Source organism: Neopelma chrysocephalum, unplaced genomic scaffold (assembly GCF_003984885.1).
Source record: "Neopelma chrysocephalum unplaced genomic scaffold, ASM398488v2 Primary Assembly neopelma1_96721, whole genome shotgun sequence".
NCBI lineage: Eukaryota > Metazoa > Chordata > Aves > Passeriformes > Pipridae > Neopelma > Neopelma chrysocephalum.
Window position 1 is genome coordinate 385,329 of NW_020925365.1, and position 21,033 is coordinate 406,361.

The 21,033-nt window shown below is 44.4% G+C and overlaps 1 protein-coding gene across 4 annotated transcripts in view; it reads left to right on the top strand.

The window, feature by feature from the left end:
• Window positions 1-21,033, top strand: part of LOC113981713 (protein FAM219A-like) — a 160,100-nt gene that overhangs the window by 68,714 nt on the left and 70,353 nt on the right. For 2 of the 4 annotated variants that reach the window (XM_027709267.1, XM_027709268.1), the window contains exon 2: window positions 18,321-18,420. In XM_027709267.1, coding sequence (XP_027565068.1) covers window positions 18,321-18,420 — 100 coding nt within the window. The remainder of the gene's footprint in view (window positions 1-18,320; window positions 18,421-21,033) is intronic. The other 2 variants (XM_027709269.1, XM_027709270.1) reach the window with 1 other exon arrangement.

Genomic DNA, 21,033 nt, shown 5'->3' on the forward strand with positions numbered 1-21,033 from the left:
GACTTTAAGCTTTAACTCCCTGCACTCCGTGATATGACCATGGTGAGGTGAGTTTTGTCCCTGCTCGCAGTCCATGGGTGAGACCCTCGATTGGAACTGAGGGGATGAGTGGGGGTGAGAGACCCCTGCATTTTGATGAAGAGAGAGATTTTCCAGCTACAACAAATTGGAACTGCTGCCTCGAGGACAAAGATAAGAGACTGTACTGCCCTGAAAGTGAAAAAGAGACTTCTTCTTCTTTCCTTCTGTACATTATGGGGGGGAAGGAGTTGGTCTGTGTAAATATATTGTTTTACCATAGGAGAGTTAGTTAGGATTGTTGTATATATATATCGTTTTATAGTATCTATTATGTTAGTAATAAATTTAATATTATTCCCCCATGTTGAGTTGTTTGCCTGTCTGAAAACTTCTCTCACTCTGGAGTAAATTAGTGGGGGGCTTGAAATTGGCTTTTTGGGAGTTTTCAAACCACGACAGACAGTTAATCACGCAAGTGGATTCAAAGCAGGATTTTTCTCAGAGGCCACTGTTCAACAACCATGGCTCAAACTAGCCTGGAAAACAGACGCTCTGGTTTGTATGGACCAGTGGAGTTTTTAATCAGAGTGGCTAGAATGGGCACAGAAATTAGTTCAAGAGCAATTAGAAGCAGGACATATTGTTCCATCTAACAGTCCCTGCCCTGGAACACACCCATATTCGTAATCCTGAAAAAGTCAGGAAAATGGAGATTATTGCAAGATTTAAGAGCAGTGAATGCTGTCTTTCGACCTATGGGAGCATTGCAGCCTGGAATTCCTAATCCGATGCTTATCCCTGACTCTTGGGACATGGTTGTTCTGGACCTGAAGGATTGTTTTTTTACCATCCTGTTACATGAGAAAGATAGTGAAAGATTTGCTTTTTCTGTTCCTAGTATTAATTACAGTGCTCCTATGTGACGATATCAATGGGTTGTCTTACCTCAAGGGATGATGAATAATCCTACGATCTCCCAGTTAGTTGTTGATTCTGCATTACAGCCAGCGAGACAGCAGTTCCTGAAAGCTCACGTATATCACTATATGGATGATATCTTAATAGCAGCAGCTAATTCAGTGACAGTTGATCAAATTTTTATGGTGGTACAACAGTCCCTGCGACTTTATGGCTTACAGATAGCACCGGAAAAGGTACAAAGAGAAGCTCCATGGAAGTATTTAGGCTGGAAAGTTTTCGAAACTACAGTATTTCCCTCTTCTATAAAATTAGACACTAATGTCAAAACACTCAATGATTTACAGAAATTGCTAGGGACCATTAACTGGATTGGGCCAATGCTCAGTATTACTACAGAAGAATTATCCTCTCTTTTTGATCTGCTGAAGGGTGACGCTGATTTATCATCTCCACGTCAATTCACTGAAACAAGCCAGCAAGCTCTGCAACTGGTCATCCGAAAAATTCACATGGCTTTTGCAGGCCGTCGACATCTGAATGTCCCAATTGCTTTATTTGTAATTTATAGTTCTTTTCAACCTTATGCTCTAATAGGACAATGGGCTACAGAGGAACAACAAGTCATAATTTCAGAGTGGGGAATAGCTGTGGATACGCTAACTTCTTTGGTACACAAAGTCTGTCAGCGATGCCAGATTCTGGTTGGCTTGGATCCAGCTGTAATTTATCTGCCTTTCAAGAAAGATGTTTTTCATGGTTTACTTTTGCAATCTTTATCTTTGCAGACTGCCTTTGCTGATTTTTTAGGAGAAATTGTCTTTCAACTGCCGAGACACAGGTTTCTACAGTCATTATCCGAGTTACCCTTTCAGTAACAAGATCTCTGTTCCAGGACTCACATAGCTAATGCCATCACTGCTTTTATTGACGGTTCAGGTAAGACGGGAAAGGGTGCTGTTGTATGGAAGCCTGATAATCACTCTCCCTGGCAGTCAGCAGTGATTACCGTTTCTGCATCAACACAGATTGTCGAGTTTTCTGCGGCTATAAAAACATTTGAGTTATCCAGTGACCAAGCTTTAAATATTGTTTGTGACTCTCAATATGTCATAGGTATCATAGCTCGGATTGGAGACTCTTTCATCAGAGAATCCTCTAACAAACTGTTGTTTAAATGCTTTATTTTGTTTGTTATATTTGTTCTCACACCAGCTTGCCAGGACCAATCATAGAAGGTAATTCAGTGGCAGATAAGTTAACCATGCCAGCTGTGGTACTGAATTTTTTTGAACAGGCAGGTCTGTCTCATTCCTTTTATCATCAAAACATCTTATCCTTACAGAAATCTTTTTGTTTAATAAGAATGCAGGCATGGGATATCATTCATGTGTGTCCTGACTGTCAGATATTTGCCTCATTACCCACGGCAGGAGGAGTTAATCCCCGAGACCTTTCAAGCAACGAACTGTGGCATACTGGCGTTACACATGTGCCTTCATTTGGGACCCTGAAATACTTACATGTTACGATTGATACTTTTTCTCGTTACATTTAGGCATCTGCTAGAACAGGTGAAAAAACTAAACACGCTCGAAGCCACTGGCTCGCTGCTTTTGCAGTCATGGGTGTGTCAAAATCTATCAAAACAGACAATGACTCTGCCTACACTGCTGCTTCAACACTGCATTTTTTGCAGGACTGGGGGGTCACTTGTTACTGGTATCCCTCATGTTCCCATGAGCCAAGCTATTGTGGAACATCCTCATCACATTCTGAAAGTGATGCTGGAAAAACAAAAAAGGGGGGAAACCCTAACCTCAGTGCATGATCGTGTACAAAAAGCCCAGTATGTTTTAAATTTTTTGAATATGCAGGACGATATCTCTCCAACTACTGCAGTACAATGACATTTTTCAGCAAAACCCTTTTCAGCATCTAAACCAAAGGACCTAGGTGGTTGCCAGCTAAATATATTTGGCGTTATCACAAGCTGGAACAATGAACTGCAGAATCCACTCCCAGAAATCCAGGGTCTGCAGATGATGCCTTGGAACAACAGAGCCAGGAAGAGAGAATAGATGACCAGTGACACCAGCATTATCTGGGGTCGACTCGAATTTCTAGAGGAGCAAGTATAATGTATCATGACAACAGTGGGTGTGGTATAAACCCCTAGCAACTTCCATTTAGCTTATTTGGCCTTGATCTTTTCTGCATCAAAGGTCTGTATTGCTTAGTTATTCTGCATTGTATTAGCAGTAGTCATTTTAGTTGCTGCCTCTGTCGCACTCACCTTATTAACGGAAATCTGTGTAGATTACACTGCCTCTGATAACATCTTGCAAGAGCTATGAATTTAAGCAAGTTAATCAAGTCCTTATGGTTTGTTTAGCTGCCTTGGAATCTGCTATCATGTGGTTAGACGATAGGTGACATGCCTTGCAAATCAGAAGTAAGTTGTGGTGTGAACGATATTAATCTTTGTTAAGTTTTGCAGTGACTACATCGAATTTCCCATCGAGTAGAATCATCGAGCACGGAGCGATAGCTGTCTTCCTCCATCTTGCTGAATACAGAAAGGGGGGAGATGTAGCAGCCAGCATGAAAACAAGAAGAGAAAGGCCTGAGGAATGTCTAAGATGACCTTGTGTTGTTTTCTCTAGGCTGTGATTTACTGCCCAGAAACGAGCTCAGCTATTCTGTTTGCATTTTTACTATGTGGGGGTGTATGATGGGTAACTTGAAACTCCAGGGCTTGCATGTGTGGTGTCTGTGTGAATAGGCCGGCCTGAGTGAGTGATGGATGTGTGACTTGCAGCTGTGTTCTGTCTTAATTTGCTTAACCACTCCCTGCTAAAAGTGAATGATATAAAAACCCTGAGTCATGAGAGAATAAACTGATTTCTGTCTGTCAAGTCAGGAGTCCGTGAATTCCATTCCGTCATAGATCTGTATGCAGTAAAGTATGCTGAAGATATGCCTAGGGGTTAGGATACATGTACATGTCATGGTTTAACCCCAGCCAGCAACCAGGCCCCACGCAGCTGCTCTCTCACTCCCCCACTATCAGGATCAGGGAGAGAATCAGAGGAGTAAAAGCTAGAAAACTCGTGGGTTGAGATAAAGACAGTTTAATAAGGAAAGTAAAAGAAGGAATTAATTCACTGCTTCCCATGGGCAGGGAGGTGTTCAACCATCTTCAGGAGAGCAGGCCCCCATCACTCGTATTGGTGACTTAGGAAGACAAACGCTATTACTCCAAATGTCCCCCCCTTCGTCCTTCTTTTCCCCTATTTTATATACTGAGCATGATGTCATATGGTATGGAATATCCCTTTGGTCACTTTGGGTCACCTGTCACGGTTCTGTCTCCTCCCAAGCTCCCATGCATCCCCAACTTGCCAGCATGGCAGTACAGAAAGCAGAAAAGGCCTTGGCTCAGTGTAAGCCCTGCTCAGCAATAACAGAAACATCTATAATTTCAACCTTGTGTTCAGCACAAATCCAAAACACAACCTCATACCAGCCACTGTGAAGAAAATTAATTCTGCTCCAGCCAAAACCAGCACAGTACATGAGCTTTTTAAAATGTGAATTTCATCTAAAGGATCAGAAGCTCTCTCTGAGCTACGGTGCTTTGAGCAGGGACCTTATGAGACTGCTTTAGTACAGGTGTAACATACACATTAGGTAGCAGTTGGAAAGACCGCAGGTTTAAGCAGCACTTTCTGAAAGTGCCTTCAATTAACAGCTAATGGCAAGCCTTCTTCAGTGTTTCTCTCATTATATTGCATAGCCTCGTAATGAGAATGATCACCCAGAGAGACTCCAAATTATTTACCATTTTTTATTTTTATTGGGAGGCTTCTGGATATTTGAGCCAGTAACATTCCTGATTTCTGCCTTCATAAGTCAAGTGCTTGAGTTAAGCTTCAAGCTATAATTGCTCTAAAGATCTAAGTGGAATAAAATCCAGTTGGAGGCCTGTAGTCAGCAGCATTCCCCAGGGATCCAGACTGGGTCCAGTCTTATTCAAGTTGTTTATCAACAGCCTGGATGAAAGGATTGAATGCACCCTCAGCAAGTTTGCTGATCATACGAAACTGGGGGGAGTGGCTGATACACCTGAAGGCTGTGCTGCCATTCAGCAGGACCTTGATAGGCTGGAGAATTGGGTGGAGAGAAACCTAATGAGGTTTCTCAAGGAAACCTCACAAGGACAGGTGTATGGTCCTGCACCTGGGAAGGAATAACCCCTAATACCCATACAGGTTGGGGGCTGACCTACTAGAGAGCAGCTCTGCAGAGGAGGACTTGGGAGTCTTGGTGAATGACAAGTTGACTATGAGATGGCAGTGTGCCCTTGTGGCCAGGAGGGCCAATAATATCCTGGGGTGCATTGGGAAGAGTGTGGCCAGCAGGTTGAGAGAGGTGATCCTGCCCCTCTACTCAGCCCTAGTGAGGCCACATCTGGAGTATTGTGTTCAGTTCTGGGCTCCTCAGTACAAGAAAGAGAAGGAGCTACCCATTCTGTGATTCTGTGATCTACATTTTAGATAGCTTTTTCCAGCAACACAGGTGTTGCTAACCTTAAATTAATGCACAAAGCTGCTTCTACCCTGCAAAAAAAATGGAATTAAGAGGTCAGGAAAACTATTTCTTTCCCATGCCTGCCTTCTCAATGATAATGGAATTTAAAAGATCTACAAAGGGCTGTTTCAGCAAAATATGTCCACCAGTATTTGAAAAGAGAATAATGAGCTGAAAGTGTGTCTGTGCCCACCCACGGTGTTAATTGAAAGCTGTGAAAACAAAGAGGTACAACCAGGCTCAAGGTACCTTTCTTACAGAAACCTTATGTGAACCATCTCTCCTGTATCTGAATGTATTGCCTAAGCCATCCTTATTAAGCTAAAAGGCTTCAATGGTAATGAGAGGTCTTCTTAATGCTTCCCCTTGTATTAATTCTATAGCCAACTTACAAACCAAATTGAAACCTTTGCAGATGACTCTTCTTACATTTTGTTGACTCTTTTCTAGTCTCCACTTTTCCATAAACAGTGTGCACTGCCGAAGAAACAAACATGGACCTAGCCTCCAAATTTAGAACTGAGAAGGTACCTTAGGAGGAAAGTTGTGCATTCTTTATTTGCTTTTTAAGATCATGTGTTTTTCTTCCCCTTTTAATTGTGAGATCCTTATATAAATGAGACTCATAGGGAGAAGAAATTGTCAGATGTGACAGACTGGTAGAGAGGCAACTTATTACATTGATCAGGGATGTCTAACATAATTGAAACATTGGGGAGCTCTGTCTGAATTACAATAAATTGGATGATAATGAGAAAAAAGTAAGTTCCTTAAAAAAGTAGCTGAGCAAAAAGCATGAATCCTTTCACAAGGCAATTCTGGAAAAAACATTTCACTGGAAAATAAAGATGATAGGATGAAGAAACAAGCCTGTATACTGAGCCCAACCTTTAATATGCCTGGGGAGCAGTATGGCCTGTGAGAGTTGTGATTTGTTTATGCAATTTTCTGCTTAATATCAAATTCTTACAGGAAGGGACCAATTTCCAGTACTATAATATAGTATTGAAGTGTAATATTGGTACTTACTGTTTTCTGGTGCATGCTATCAAATGTATTAAGTAGAAACGCATTTATGAAGATGCTCTTGACACAGGGGATAGAACCCTGGAGGAGGACTCAGCTCTCCCACTCTTGTGTTGAGCAGCTTCACCTCTCTGGATCTCAGTTTTCCCAAATATAAAATACCTGTGCAAAAACAGTTGGAAAGATGAAAAGAACAGAAAAGCTGAGACATAGGGAAAAGAACTTAGTGTCACTGCAGGGAACACAAATGAAGTCATCTGTGATACTCTCAGGCACATGATGTGACTCTTGGGGATGGTCCTGTTCAGGGTTAGGAGTTGGACTCGATGATCCTTGTGTGTCCCTTCTAACTCAGCATTTTCTGTGATTGCATGTGTTTCTGATCACTGATCCTAAAAAGGATATTATGGAATCAGGAAGAATTTGGAGGTCTGTAACAAGAAAGAAAGACAGTGAAAATACTGAGATTGTTTCTTCTTGAACAAGTGTCACGAGCAGAGTGGGAGCTTCAGACAGTTTATTAAAGGAGCCCTCCCATTGAGTGACAAGGTGCAGAAAGGACCCCCTTGCTTTCTAAACTCCTTCTCAGAGAGGAGTCTGGGTGCAACTAGATCTAATCTTAGCCCCAGACTTTGTCAATTGTTTATGTCTAAAGGATTATACAGGTGTAATGGAACCTTTATACAACTTTGTCCATCAGGATTAAGGATGGCAAACCAAATATATGTATATAAATAAAAATAATTATTTATTTAAATCAGTTGCAATAATGATAATGATTAGACAGAAATACCTTATTCAGAATTATTTAGTACACATTATGGATAGCTATAACTACTAGTATAGTGCATTATTTTTGAAGCAATATTGAATCAATTATATTAAAGCTAGCAGAACAATTATTAAGTAGAGATTGATGTTACCCATACCAATGACTGTGGGCAAATCTCTCTCAGCCTTGAGGAGTAACCTTGAGGGGTGTCTCCACTCAAAGGAAGGATCTTCACATACCTTAGGAAGGTATGCTAGAAGTCCTCTCTGTGCAAAAGTGGGACTGACCTTTTATAATATAAAATGATTGACTGTCAGTCATATGCATTTTTTAGATTATGTGTTGTCAGGCTTACTCAGCAAAATATGCTTTGTGCTGAAAAAGATGTTAGCAGCTATTTGGTTTGTTCTGCTTAACACTTCTGACTCTCACTTCCATATCAGGGCTTGCACATCCTTGCTTCTCCCAGTCTCAGTTAGTGAGCATCTGTCTTGTGTGGTGGGTCTGATGATAGTTTGGTCAAGCTGGTCTCAGCATTCTTCACCACTAAAAGCATCAGACCCTCTTTGCTCCACCAAAGAGCAGACCCTCCTTGCTCAAGTCATCACTGATAATTTGTAAACAAGACAAATTTCAAGCTGCTGTATCACTGCTGAGGCAGAGTGTTCTGCTACAAGAAGCAAATAGTAGGAGGCATGCTATGAGGAGGAAACTAAACAAGGACCTAGAGAAAGGAGAGAAGGGGTTAGTAGATACCCAAACTCTTAGTTCACAACACAAGATTTTAAGAACTTAGTGAGACTGAAAGACACCAATCCCAAAGTTGAGTCAATGGAGTGAGAGGGAGAGGCTAGGACATGAATCCATTCCTACATCTTATGGACCCATTGGCACAAGCGTCACGGGAGAGTGGAAGGTTTAAACAAAATTTATTAAAAAGCTCTTCTGTTGAGTCATGAGGTGCAGAAAGGACTGCCTTGCTTTCTAAACTCCTTCTCAGAAAGGAGTCTAGGTGTGGTTGCATCCAGTCTTAGCCTTGGATTATGTCAATAGTTAAAATTAAAGGAATAATAGAGGTGTGGTTGAACCACTTTTGTCCCGCATGTTTTAATGATTGGCAAAATGAATATTTTATTATTACAAATGATCAGACAAAAGATCTTAATCAGAAGGCATCATCATCATGGCTAGGCTTCACGAACGAAGATTTGGGAAGGGCTCTACCCATGTTTCTTGCAAGTACGTTGGTGGCTAAAAAGGCCAATACGAGAAAGGCATGTCCGGTTGCAAAAGGCACAGCAGAAAGACTTCTTAGGTGGTATATTCTGCAAGGCTCGATTCTTTCTGCGTTGTCTTTTCTCCTCAAGGGTGATCCTGCATACTTTCTCAAAAGCATCAGCAGCGTTATAGATGGTGTGTCTCCAGGTCGCCCGATTGGAGGCCAGAGTAGACCAGTTATGGTGATCAATATGCCCGAGGCTGAGTTGTTGTTTCAGGGAGTCCTTGTATCTTTTCTTCGGGGCTCCTCCCTTGCAGCAACCGGTGGCAAGTTCACCATAAAGCAGGATCTTAGGGAGGCAGTGGTACTTCATCCTGGAGATGTGCCCTGCCCAATGCAGCTGCGTTTTCAGTAACATGGCCTCAATACTTGTGACTGCTGCCTGTTCAAGAACAGATGTATTGATCACATAATCTGACCAATGGATGTTTAGGATTGTACGGAGGCAGCGTTGATGGAAGCGTTCTAGGAGATGCAGGTGGTGGCGGTAGATGACCCATGATTCGGAACCATATAAAAGAGTAGACAGCACTATGGCTCTGTAAACACTGATCTTGGTACTTTTCTTCAAGTGTTTATTACACCATACTCATTTATGGAGTTTTCCAAAAGCACTATATGCCTTTGCGAACCTGTTGTCTATCTCCCCGTCAATCTTACCACCCGAGGAGATGAGGCTGCCTAGGTAATTAAACTGTTGGACTGATTTGAGTTCTGATTGGCCGATGGTGATGTGGGGATGATGGAGGATTTCCTGAGCTGCAGGTTGATGGAGAACTTCTGTCTTCTTTGAGCTGACTTCCAGCCCAAAGAGCTCAGCAGCATCTGCAAAGCAGGATGTTAAACGCTGCAGGGCTGCTTCTGTGTGGGCAACAAGGGTGGGGTCATCAGCGTAAAGCAACTCCCGGACAAGATGGTTTAAGGTCTTGGTATGGGCCTTCAGTCGCCTTAGGTTGAATAGGCTTCCATCAGTACAATATTGAATGTAGACACTGTCCTGATCACCGAGGTCTGCTGTAGCCCTTTGGAGCATCATGCTGAAAAAGACTGTGAATAGGGTAGGAGCGAGAATGCAGCCTTGTTTCACACCATTCTTTATTAGAAACGGCTCAGAAAGTGTGTTGCCATATCTGACTTGGCCGTGCTGATCCTCATGAAGTGAGATGATCATTTTAAGGAACTTGGGGGGACAACCTAAATGTTCCAAAATCTGCCACAGACCTTTTCTGCTCACAGTATCGAAAGCCTTGGTGAGATCAACAGAGGTTACATAGAGACCTTTGTTCTGTTCCCTACACTTCTCTTGCAGTTGTCTGAGAACAAATACCATGTCTGTGGTACTCCTGTTGGCTCTGAAACCACATTGACTTTCAGGTAGAATGCCTTCTGCTATAGCGGGTATTAGTCTGTTCAGGAGTATTCTTGCCAAGATTTTGCCAGCAATGGAGAGCAGAGTAATACCACGGTAATTTGAGCAATCTGATTTAGTACCTTTCTTCTTATACAAGGTGATGATGACTGCATCACGAAGGTCTGAAGGTAGTTCGCCTAGTTCCCAACTGCGCACCACAAGCTCATGAAATTTAGCATGGAGTGCAAGGCCCCCATGTTTCCAGACTTCGGGTGGAATTCCATCAACCCCAGCTGCCTTGCCGATTTTCACCTGCTGTATGGCCTTGAGGGTTTCTCCTAAAGTGGGGGCAGTATCCAATTCGTATTTCACCGGTTGTGTGATGGACTGAATTGCTGAGTCTGGGACTACACGGTTGGTACTGAAAAGAGTCTGAAAATGTTCAGACCATCTATTCAGAATGGAGGTTTTATCTGTCAGAAGCGTTTGACCATCTGCACTGAGTAGTGGGCTTTGGACTTGGTATGTAGGCCCGTATGCTGTTTTCAGGGCCTCATAGTATCCTTTGTGATCCCCCGTATCTGCACATAGTTGAGTTTTTGCAGCTAGATCGGTCCACCACTTGTTCTGGATGTCACGGAGTTTCTGTTGGAGCTTGCTGCATGCAAGACGAAAGGCTATTTTTCTTGCGGGACAGGATGGCAGTGCAAGGTGTGCTTGGTGGGCAGTTCTCTTCTTCCTCAACAATTCCTGGATTTCTTGATTGTTTTCATCAAACCAGTCCTTGTTCTTCTTGAGGGAGAACCCTAAGGATTCTTCAGAGGATTGCAGGATGCTGCTTTTAATATGATGCCATATTGTTTCAGAATCTGTGGAATGGTTTTTGAGCCTAGTTTGAAGGTTTGCCTGGAATCTCTCTCTTACTGTGGCTGATTGGAGATCGTTAACTTGGAGTCTTCTCCTTGGGATACTGCCCCTTTTGGGTTTGAATTTGAGATTGAAGTTGAGTTTACAGTGCACAAGCTGATGGTCTGTGTGGCATTCTGTGCTGGGCATCACGCGGGTATGGTGGACATCGCGGACATCTCTCCGTTGCACCAAGACATAATCAATGAGGTGCCAATGCTTAGACCTGGGGTACATCCAGGTTGTCTTCAGACTATTTTTCGGCTGAAAGATAGTATTAGTGATGGTAAACTGTTGCTCTGCACAGAATTCTCGCAGAAGTCAACCATTATCGTTGCAGTTTCCAACACCATGCTTGCCTAATATTCCTTTCCATGCTTCAAAATTTTTACCTATTCTGGTGTTGAAATCACCAAGGATAATGATCTTATCATCTGCGGGCACCTTTTGGGTAAGGCAGCGCAGGTCAGTGTAAAATTTATCTTTTTCAGCAGGGTCAGCTTGGAGAGTTGGGGCATATATACTAAAAAGGACAACGTGTTGCTTGTTGTGTAGTGGAAGGCGTAGGGAGATAATGCGGTCAGAGTGACCTGTCAGCAGATTTTTGAGTTTAGGGACAATAGAGTTTTTGATCATGAAGCCGACACCAGAGAGATGTTTTTTGGTTCTGGACTTACCTGACCAAAAGAGTGTGTAACCGGCACCATGTTCTCTGAGGCTGCCTTCCTCGTGAAGGCGAACTTCGCTGAGAGCAGCAATGTCTATGTTGAGACGAGCCAGTTCATGGGCAATTAGGGCAGAACGTCGCTCAGGACGTCCACTATTCACAGAATCGAGCACGGTTCTGATGTTCCAACATGTTAGAGTTAATTTAGGTACACCTTTGGAGGCAGGTGCATGCCTGTGTCTTTTGCTCTTTGTGCGACCGCATTGGAAGAAGATGCCCGTTGGTCTGCGGTTAACCAACCGGGTGAAGGTGGAGATGAGCTTTGTTTGGGTCACCTTTTCTAGGCCCCTCTCCGAGTGGAGCAAGCAGTGCTGTCCTTGAAAAGGCTGCTTGGTCATTCAGGGTGCTGCCCCAAGAGACTGTCATCTCCAGTCAGTCTCAAATGACCAGTATCCTGAACTGCCTGCATGCAGGGTTTAGTCTGTGGCTTCCAGTGCACCTTTCACCTGCAGTTTCGACCCTCGCCCATCGCTACAGGGCTTTTTGCATGTGGGTAAAGCCTTCAAGCCTGCGCAATGGATTTTTTAGGTGAGATGCAGTTTGCACGGAACTGAACCCACCCTTTAATCCTAAGGTTCTTCTGCCATGGCCGAGCAAGCTTGGATGGTGGCAACGAGGTCCTCAGGATGTAGGTTTGATTAGAGTGACCTTCTCTTAGATGGATGGCCTTACAGGGTTAAGCGAGCTCCATCTGCCTGGGTTTGGAATGAGAGTTGTCCTTCTCCTAGGATGACTGCCAGAAGGTTAACGAGCTCATCCTGCCCAAGAATGTAGTGTATTTGGTCCTATGGTTTTGACCTGTCTGGCATGGGCGACCCTACTGAAGGCATGTACCATCGCCAGCATAGCTCACAACCACATAGGGGTACATAGGCTACGTTCCTGTTAGAACAATTTTGGCAAGTCTTTCATTTCCTACTTTACTATCACCTATCTATATACAATCTCAAGGAGATACCCAGGAACAACCCTTTGTTCTGTCCACCCTTTCAGGACGTAACAGAGCAAAGCAAATATATCCAGAACATGCCAAACCTGGGCAGTAGCCGCAGGTGAGCCAAAAACAGACAAACTAACCAACCAACCATTCTAGCCCCCATACGCATCCAAGGCTAGGGTGCCTTTCAAGGCCCCAGCCTGGCTGGGACCCCCATCACTCTAAAGGAACCCCACTATCCACCCTGACATTATCCTTCCTCCACTGTGTTACCACGTATCTTCAGGTGCACTGCTCACCTGTGGCACTACATACAGGATTGCCCCGCTCTGCCTCCCGCCAGTCGGAGGACCCCCATGGCCTGCACGATACCCCGCCCCACTCCTTCCCCCCCCTTCCCTTGTACCCCACTCCCTCTCCCCCCCCAAACCTTGAATGGCAAACCTCTATGTGCTCCGAAGCTACTTTCTCCTCCTCTATGGTGGCACAGCACCTGCTGGCAAAAGTCCCCCTTTCTCTCCCCTCTCCTGTTGTGGCTGTGCCTGGGGACTGAACCGCGTGCGCGGAGCGCGCGCGGCGCAGGGGGGAGGGCTCGGAGTAGCCCCGGGACACCTCCAAACCCGTGCCAAGCAGGGGGGAGGGCTCGGAGCAGCCCCGGGACACCTCCAAACCCATGCCGAGCAGGGGGGAGCTAATCAGAACTATTTACTACACAATTGTAGTGGGTTGACCCTGGCTGGATACCAGGTACCCACTAAAGCCACTCTCTCACTCTCCCTCTGCAACTGGACAGAGGAGAGAAAAAAAAAGAACCAGCTAAGGATTCATGAGTTGAGATAAGAGCTGGGAGAGGTCAATTACTGATTACCTTTGCAGGCAAAACAGACTCAAAGTGGGGATAGTACTTAGATTTATTACTAACAGGATAAGAGTCAAAGAGTGAGAAATAAAACAGTCTTAAAAACACCTTCCCCCCACCCCTCCTTCCTTCCATGTTCTCCCTCCTCCCCCCCCCCCAGTGGTGCAGGGGGATGGGGAATGAGGGTTACGGTCAGTTGTTGTTTCTGCCACTGCTCAGAGAGAGGAGTCCTTCCCCTGCTCCCTGTGGGGTCCCTCCCATGGGACACAGTCCTGCACAAACTTCTCCAGCGTGAGTCCATCCCACAGGCAACAGTTCTTCCCAAATTGCTGCAATATGGGTGTTCAATAAGTGATCTCTCCCGGTCCTCATCTCAACTCATGAACCCTTTGTTATATTTTCTCTCCCCTATCCAGTTGCAGAGGGGAGTGAGAGAGTGGCTTTAGTGGGTACCTGGCATCCAAAGGAGTGCCATGAAGATGGTGAAGGGTCTAGAGGGAAAGCCTTATGAGGAGTGGCTGAGGTCACTTGGTTTGTTTAGCCTAGAAGAGGAGACTGAGGGTAAATCTCTTTGTGGTCTTCAACATCCTCACAAGGGAAAGCAGAGGGGCAGGTACCTATCTCTTCACTCTTGTGACCAGTGACAGGACTCAAGGAAACAGTATTAAGTTGTGTCAAGGGAGGTTTAGATTGAATATCAAGAAAATGTTCTTCACCCAGAGGGTGGCTGGGCACTGGAACAGGCTCCCCAAAGAAGTGGTCACAGCACCAAGCCTGTCTGAGTTCAAGAAGCATTTGGACAATGCTCTAAGGCACATGATGTGATTCTTGAGGTGTCCTGTACAGGGCCAGGAGTTGGACTCAATGATCCTAATGGGTCCCTTCCAACTCAGCATATTCTATGATTCTATTCTATGATTCTATGATATTTAAGGTCCTTTCATGGCAAACTTCAAACCTGTTGGAACTGTCTCTATTTAGCTCCATAGTGAAAATTAAAACTGGTTTTCAAACACCTTCACTTCTTCCCTCCTAGAAACTAGAAACTAAATTGAACATGAATATATATATATACTGGATCTATAAGGTGTTAAGTAGCAGGCCACCATCCATGTCCAGGCTTCCCAGATGAGAATTTTTTCTCTGACAGTCTGGGAAAAGAAAGGATACAGTTGTCTTTCAAGAGCATGACTCCAAGAGCTATATGCTTCCTAGTAGTACTGAACACAACTAAGTCCTTGGAGCCCCAATCTGCTGGCTGTAGGAAGGCATGGGAGTAGACATGTTATGGAAAAGGATATGGTGTAATGGCTAGGTATTGCCTCCTGTGCTGGTGCAGTCTGGCACTTGAACACATGAGCTCCCATGTGGAAGGAACACACAGCAAGCAGTTCACATGGTAGGGAAAGGGCCTGACCACCTGGACTAGTTCAGGCTCAAAGTGTTAAAATTATACTTAAACTCTTTAAATCAAAACCAGACCCTACTTTTCTTGGAAGCTGATGTGCTGACTGTAACTTCTTCTTGTGGGTAACCTGTCAGTGACATTAGACATCCATGTGTATGAACAGCAGGAGGTGAGAAATGTTCTGAGGTGCCTTTGAGGATCTGGACTCTGGTCCTGGACCAGAGGACTCGGCTAGAGCAATCTCAAAGCTGGGCTCTAGAGCAAACAAATAGAAAAGGCTTCCTAGACCAACAGAGAAGATGATTTTAAAAGAGTGTTTCGTACCATTTTGTCTTAGACACTCATCTTAAAAGGAGACAAGTCCATCCCTGGTATGGTGTATTGAAGGCATGGACTCAGGGGGGAGAGAAACTGAGACAATTTTATTCAAAGGATGCAGCCTTTTATAACCAAAACAAACATGGAAGTATTCCTGATAAGGCAAAAACTGTAACCCCACAGGGCCACTAGTCCTACCAGGAAAACCTGCTCCAGTGTTGGCTCCCCACAGGTCAGCTGGCCCCTGCCAGGACCCAGCTCCATCATGGGCCTCCCACAAGGTCACAGCCTCCTTCGGGCTTCCTGCTCTAGCATGGGTCTTCTCCATGGGCTGCAGGTGAAAGTCTGCACTCCTGTGGTCCTCCATGGACTGCAAGGGGACAGCCAGCTTCACCATGGTCTTCACCGAGGGCTACAGGGGAACCTCATCTCCAGCACCTGGAGCACCTTCTCCCCCTCCTTCTCCACTGACCTTGGTCTGAATAGTTGTTCACAGGTTCTCACTCTGCTCTTCTCCGGCTGCAATTTTCATCTGTGCAACAATTTTTTTTCTCCTTCTTAAATATGTTATCACAGAGGTGTTACTATCATTCCTGATTGTCTTGGCCTTGGCCAGTGGCAAGTCTGTCCTGAAGCAAGCTGGCATTGGGTCTACCAGACGTGGGGGAAGTGTCCAGTAGCTTCTCACAGAAACCACCCCTGTAGCCCCCCTACTACCAAAACCTGGTGGCAGAAAGCCAATACAGCTCTCTAATAGCTTAATATCTTTTTTATATTGTGGTACCCAAAACTGCACACAATATTCAAGGTGAGGCTGCACCAGTGCAGAGTAGAGAGGGACAATCACCTCCCTTGACCGGCTGGCAATGCCTTGCCTGATGCTCCCCAGGACACGGTTGGCCCTCCTGGCTGCCAGGGCACTGCGGACTCATATTCAACTTGCCACTGACCAGGACCCCAAGGTCCTTTTCTGCAGCACTGCTGTCCATCCTCTCATTCCCCAGTCTATACTGAAACAAAAGAATTAAACCCAATGACCAAAAATCATTGGATTGGACATCTCTTTAATATGCCAGCTGGGAATTCATGAGGATAGAATCACCATACATGAATTAAAGAATCAGCACAAATTTTGGAATATAAATACAGCGATACCTGAAAGACCCCCTCTTCACACCCAGCCCCTGATTATGTCATGATTTTGGTGTCAAATATCATCTTGGAGTTCATTCATGGACCGAGATTGCCATCTCGCATCCATTTCTTCAGGGATGGGGGGCAGTCATCTTCGCAGAGGTTTTTTTTCGCTCGGCAGGCCTCCTAGCATCTATGATTGATCCAGTTGATGTCTAACCCCTAAACTAATTGTTCTAGGACCAACTAAGACACATATATTCATAATTGCTTAAAGATAACTAGAATTTCCCATTAGTTTAAACAATCTTCAATTGAATTCATTCTTAACAGAACAATCTTATTGATCAAGTTTTCTGAGGCATGTAAGCTAATTTCTTGCAAGTGGGTATACGGTACACTCTCTATTAGTTCCCATGTTTCATCCACATTCTACATCCTGAAACTAATTGTAGTCCTAAAAGAAAAGACAACTACTATGCCAAGAAAGCAAATCTCTTAGTTGATTAGGACACAATTTTTATCTAAGCTAAAATTTCTGATTTCCAAAGTCATTTAGAAAGGACACCCTCTCTCATTTCAATACATACAAGGAGGGTTGCCCTGTCCCAGGTGCAGAATCCGGCACTTGCCCTTGTTAAACTTCATATGATGATTGCCCATCTCTCTAATTTGTCAAGGTCTCTCTGCACGGTTTCTCTGCCCTCGAGGGAGTCAACAGCTCCTCCCAGTTTAGTGTCGTCTGCAAACTTACTTAGCATTCCTTTGAGTCCTGCATCCAAGTCATTTATGAAGATGTTGAAGAGCACTGGGCCTAGGATGAAACCCTGTGGAACCCCACTAGTGACCGGTTGCCAGCCTGACGTTACCCCATTCACTATTACCCTCTGTGCTTGACCCGTGAGCCAGTTGCTCACCCATTGCATAACATGGTTATACAGCTTTGTGCTGGACATTTTGTCCAGAAGGATCCTGTGAGAGAAAGTATGGAAAACTTTACTGAAATCCAAAAAGATTACATCAACTGACTTCCCTTGATCAACCAGGTGGGTTACCCTGTTGTAGAAGAAGATCAGGTTTGACAAGCAGAACTTTCCTCTCATGAAACCGTACTGGCTGTGACTGATGACTGTGTTGTCCTCCAGGTGTTTTTCAATACCTATCAGAATAATCTTCTCCATTACTTTAAGAGGCGCTGAAGCGAGACTGACAGGCCTGTAGTTTCCGGGGTCCTCCTTCTTGCCCTTCTTGACATTTGGGACAACTTTTGCCAGCTTCCAGTCAGCTGGGACCTCTCCAGATTTCCAAGACTGCTCAACAATCATTTTTTCATCAGTGCTAGAGCTGCCTGAATTGGTACTTTGTCTATCTGAATACTCAGATGTGCTGTACCATCGAGTACCTAGATTAGCTTGTCTGCAAGTAGGCATAATGGGGTGAACTTTATGTTTGAGGAGCTTTGGTTTTCAGGGGGATTTCAGTGACAGTGAAAAGTGCTGTGCTAACAGATACTGAAATTAAATCTTTCCAGTTTGCCAAAAACAACTAGGTCCATGTTGGGAAGTACAGACTTCTTCACTCCTCTCCAAGAGGGACTGGAGATTGAATTCTCCTACTCATTCAGTCCTCATTTCTTCTGAGCTGGACTTTCACACAGCTGGTCATGAGCTTTTTAGTTTTAATCATGAGGTTGACCAGTCCACTTGGAACTCAGCTGAAACTGTAAATGCATTTCATACAACACCTCGAAGAGTCATCACATGAAAATTGTTTTGGACTACAGCCAGAGCAGAAGGAATTTCAACTGGTGACCCATCCTCCATATTATATTCCCAGAATCATCCATCATATAAGTCAGATGTTTAAATTTGATGTTTCCAGAGGTACTGTTAGCATACTAAACATGCTTCCAAAGTTCTGTGTTTTGCCCCTAAGTTTTGGACATTCAAAACACTGGCGTGTTGTCTGTTCCCTCTGAATGCAGATAGGAATGGACTCACCTAACATAGAGAAGAGACTGCAGAACTTTTAGCTAAACCATTCTGTTTTGTTTCATTTTCTTTCTTAACAGGATTCAACATCTGCATCTCTTTTGGACAGAGATTGTGGTACAAGAGAGGGAGAGACTGTAGCCATGAACTATAAGCCGTCCCTACTTCAAGTGAAATTAGGTGAGTGTTGATGGAGAGTGAAAAGGCTGAATCCAAGGTCTGAAATATGGTGAGATGCTTGTGGGATCATATGCAGATCTTCATGTATGTGGCTGAGCATGCCAGCTCAGCTCAGACAACTCCAGAGCAGTTTATCAGTGTGATTCTTTTGCTCAGGGAACTGACCCACGAATGTGCAAGGACACTTTATCTTGGGCTGCGGTAAAGGAAGGAAACTATGCCTTGAAAGGAAGACAGCTCTTTAAACCTACAGATTTTTATCAAGCTGAGATCGAGCATTGGATAGGAAAAGAATGAAGATAATATAGAGGGACTGTAAAAAACAGAGAAGACAGGATAACTGCAAACAAAAGGGAAAGGGTCAGAGACTTGCACTACCAGGAAAAGATAGAGCAGTGTTACTGTAAGCTGGAGGGTTTGTAAAGGTTCACATAGAAATACTCATGCTATTTCTGAGCAATATTTTTGAAGTTCTGGAAGCAGAATCATCATATTAGCACAATATTCTGCTTCCTCGCAGGGGAATGCTTACAAGAGGACAGCAATCCACACATGACTGCCCTGCCTCCAAAATCTGAGCCACTATTGTGCCACACAGACTCAAGGACCTGACAAGAGATGGATCAAAGGAATAGTGTACATTTTGCTCAGAGCATGGACAAAAAAATGGGAATCTAAGTCTGGAAAAATTCATATAGGAGCAGGAAGCAGTCCCCTGGTTGTGCTTCTCATCAGAACAAATGACATTGACAGGATGCTGCTGGAGCTGGTTGAGGTTGACCTGTTGGAGCAGGTCCAGAAGAGTGCCACAAAAATGGTCACAGGGATGGAACACCTCTCCCATGAAGAAAGGCTGAGAGAGTTGGGGTTGTTTAGCCTAGAGAACAAAAGGCTCTGGGGAGACCTTATTGCAGTCTTTCAATACTTAAAGGGGACTTATAAGAAAGATGTGGACAGAGTTTTTAATAGGGCCTTTAGCAACAGAACAAGGGATAATGGTTTTACACTAGAAGAGGGTAGATTCAGACTAGATATAAGGACAATTTTTTTTTAAGATGAGGGTGGTGAACCACTGGAACAGGTTGCCCAGAGAGGTTGTAGATGCCCCATCCCTTGAAACATTCAAGGTCAGATTGGACAGGGCTCTGAGCAACCTGGTCTACTCGAAGATGTCCCTGCTCATTTCAGGGGAGTTGGACTAGATGACCTTTAAAGGTCCCTTCCAACCCAAACCATTCTATGATTCTATGCCATGCTGGGTAAGGCTCTGAAAGAAGTGGGTTCCCAGATGTTATGTAGAATAGCTCTGGCCCCTACCAAATGAATGACAGGGAAGGTCAGCAAACAGATAAGGTTTGAAGATTTGGGAAAGTTTGGGCATTGGTGTATGATTATGAAGAGATGTCCTCTGATACATTTTACCTAAGGACCTGCAGTACTACTGCAAACACTGGTGTTGGCTTGTAAAGTCCAAGGCTCTGCCTGAGTATGTGGTAAATTAAATAATCAGACAAATCCGGTCATGGCAGTGCAGAAAGAAATGTCACAGAGTAGACCCATGGACAGCAAAGAAAGTGGTTGAATAAGCAAGATCTTGCTGGAAGAGTGACTAGGGAGGAGAAGTAAAGAAAGGTGAATATGCAAATGTAGCAAGATTATTGTGCTGGTTTAAAGGTAAACCGGCAGGAGAAATGAACCCAACCCAAAAGAGATTATAAATCAGAATTGCAATTTAATAAAAATAATACAATAAATACAGTTATACAGACGAACAATTGGTTTTAGCCCACAAAATCCCAGATGTATAACCCGGCACCCTGGGGCATGAACAGAATGGTGTTCGTTGGCCCCTGTGCTGAACCCCACGTGGTCCCCTGAGTCCAAAAGTAAAAGGAGAGGAAAAACCTGTTGGTGTGAGTGATGGTCGCAGTCCGGTCGAGAGTGGTGATCGCAGTCCGGTCGAGAGTGATGGTCGCAGTCCGGTCAAGAGTGGTGGTCACAGTCTGGTTGAGAGTGATGGTCACAGTCCGGTTGAGGTTCTGGTCCTCCTCTGGATCCCACGAGTGGTACCAGAAGTCCAAGACCCCAAGATTATGTAGCCTCAGGTTCAGGCAGGAATGCCCAGTACCTCCCCCAGGGCGGGGAGTTCCACAATGGGTGACTGTGAGTCGTGGGTGTGAGGACAGGAACATCCTCCTATCTCACAGGCCTCTTAACGCCCAGCTTATAGCCTGAGGGGTCAGGTGTGCTCTGGGCAGCTGCTGCAAATGGTTTATTGTTAACAGTTTCTGGGAAATGACATGGAGGGTGTAGAATACACAGTTTGGGTTACACCCACACAGTGATGAACTGGTCCCAGCTGTTCTAACTAGGACAATTATGCAGCAAAGTGGAGGACCTTGAGATGTTAGGATCCAATTATTAAAAGATGCCTCTGCCTGAACTAAAGTGCAAACAAGACTATATGCCAAAGTCAATAGTACGGTTTTATTTAACAGTAAATATGAGGTGTAGAGAGAGAGAAGAAGGGGGGGAGAAAGAGAGTGAGAGAGAGACAGAGATTAAGTAAATAGATAAAGATATCACCACCTCATGGATTCCAACAGTGTCCCG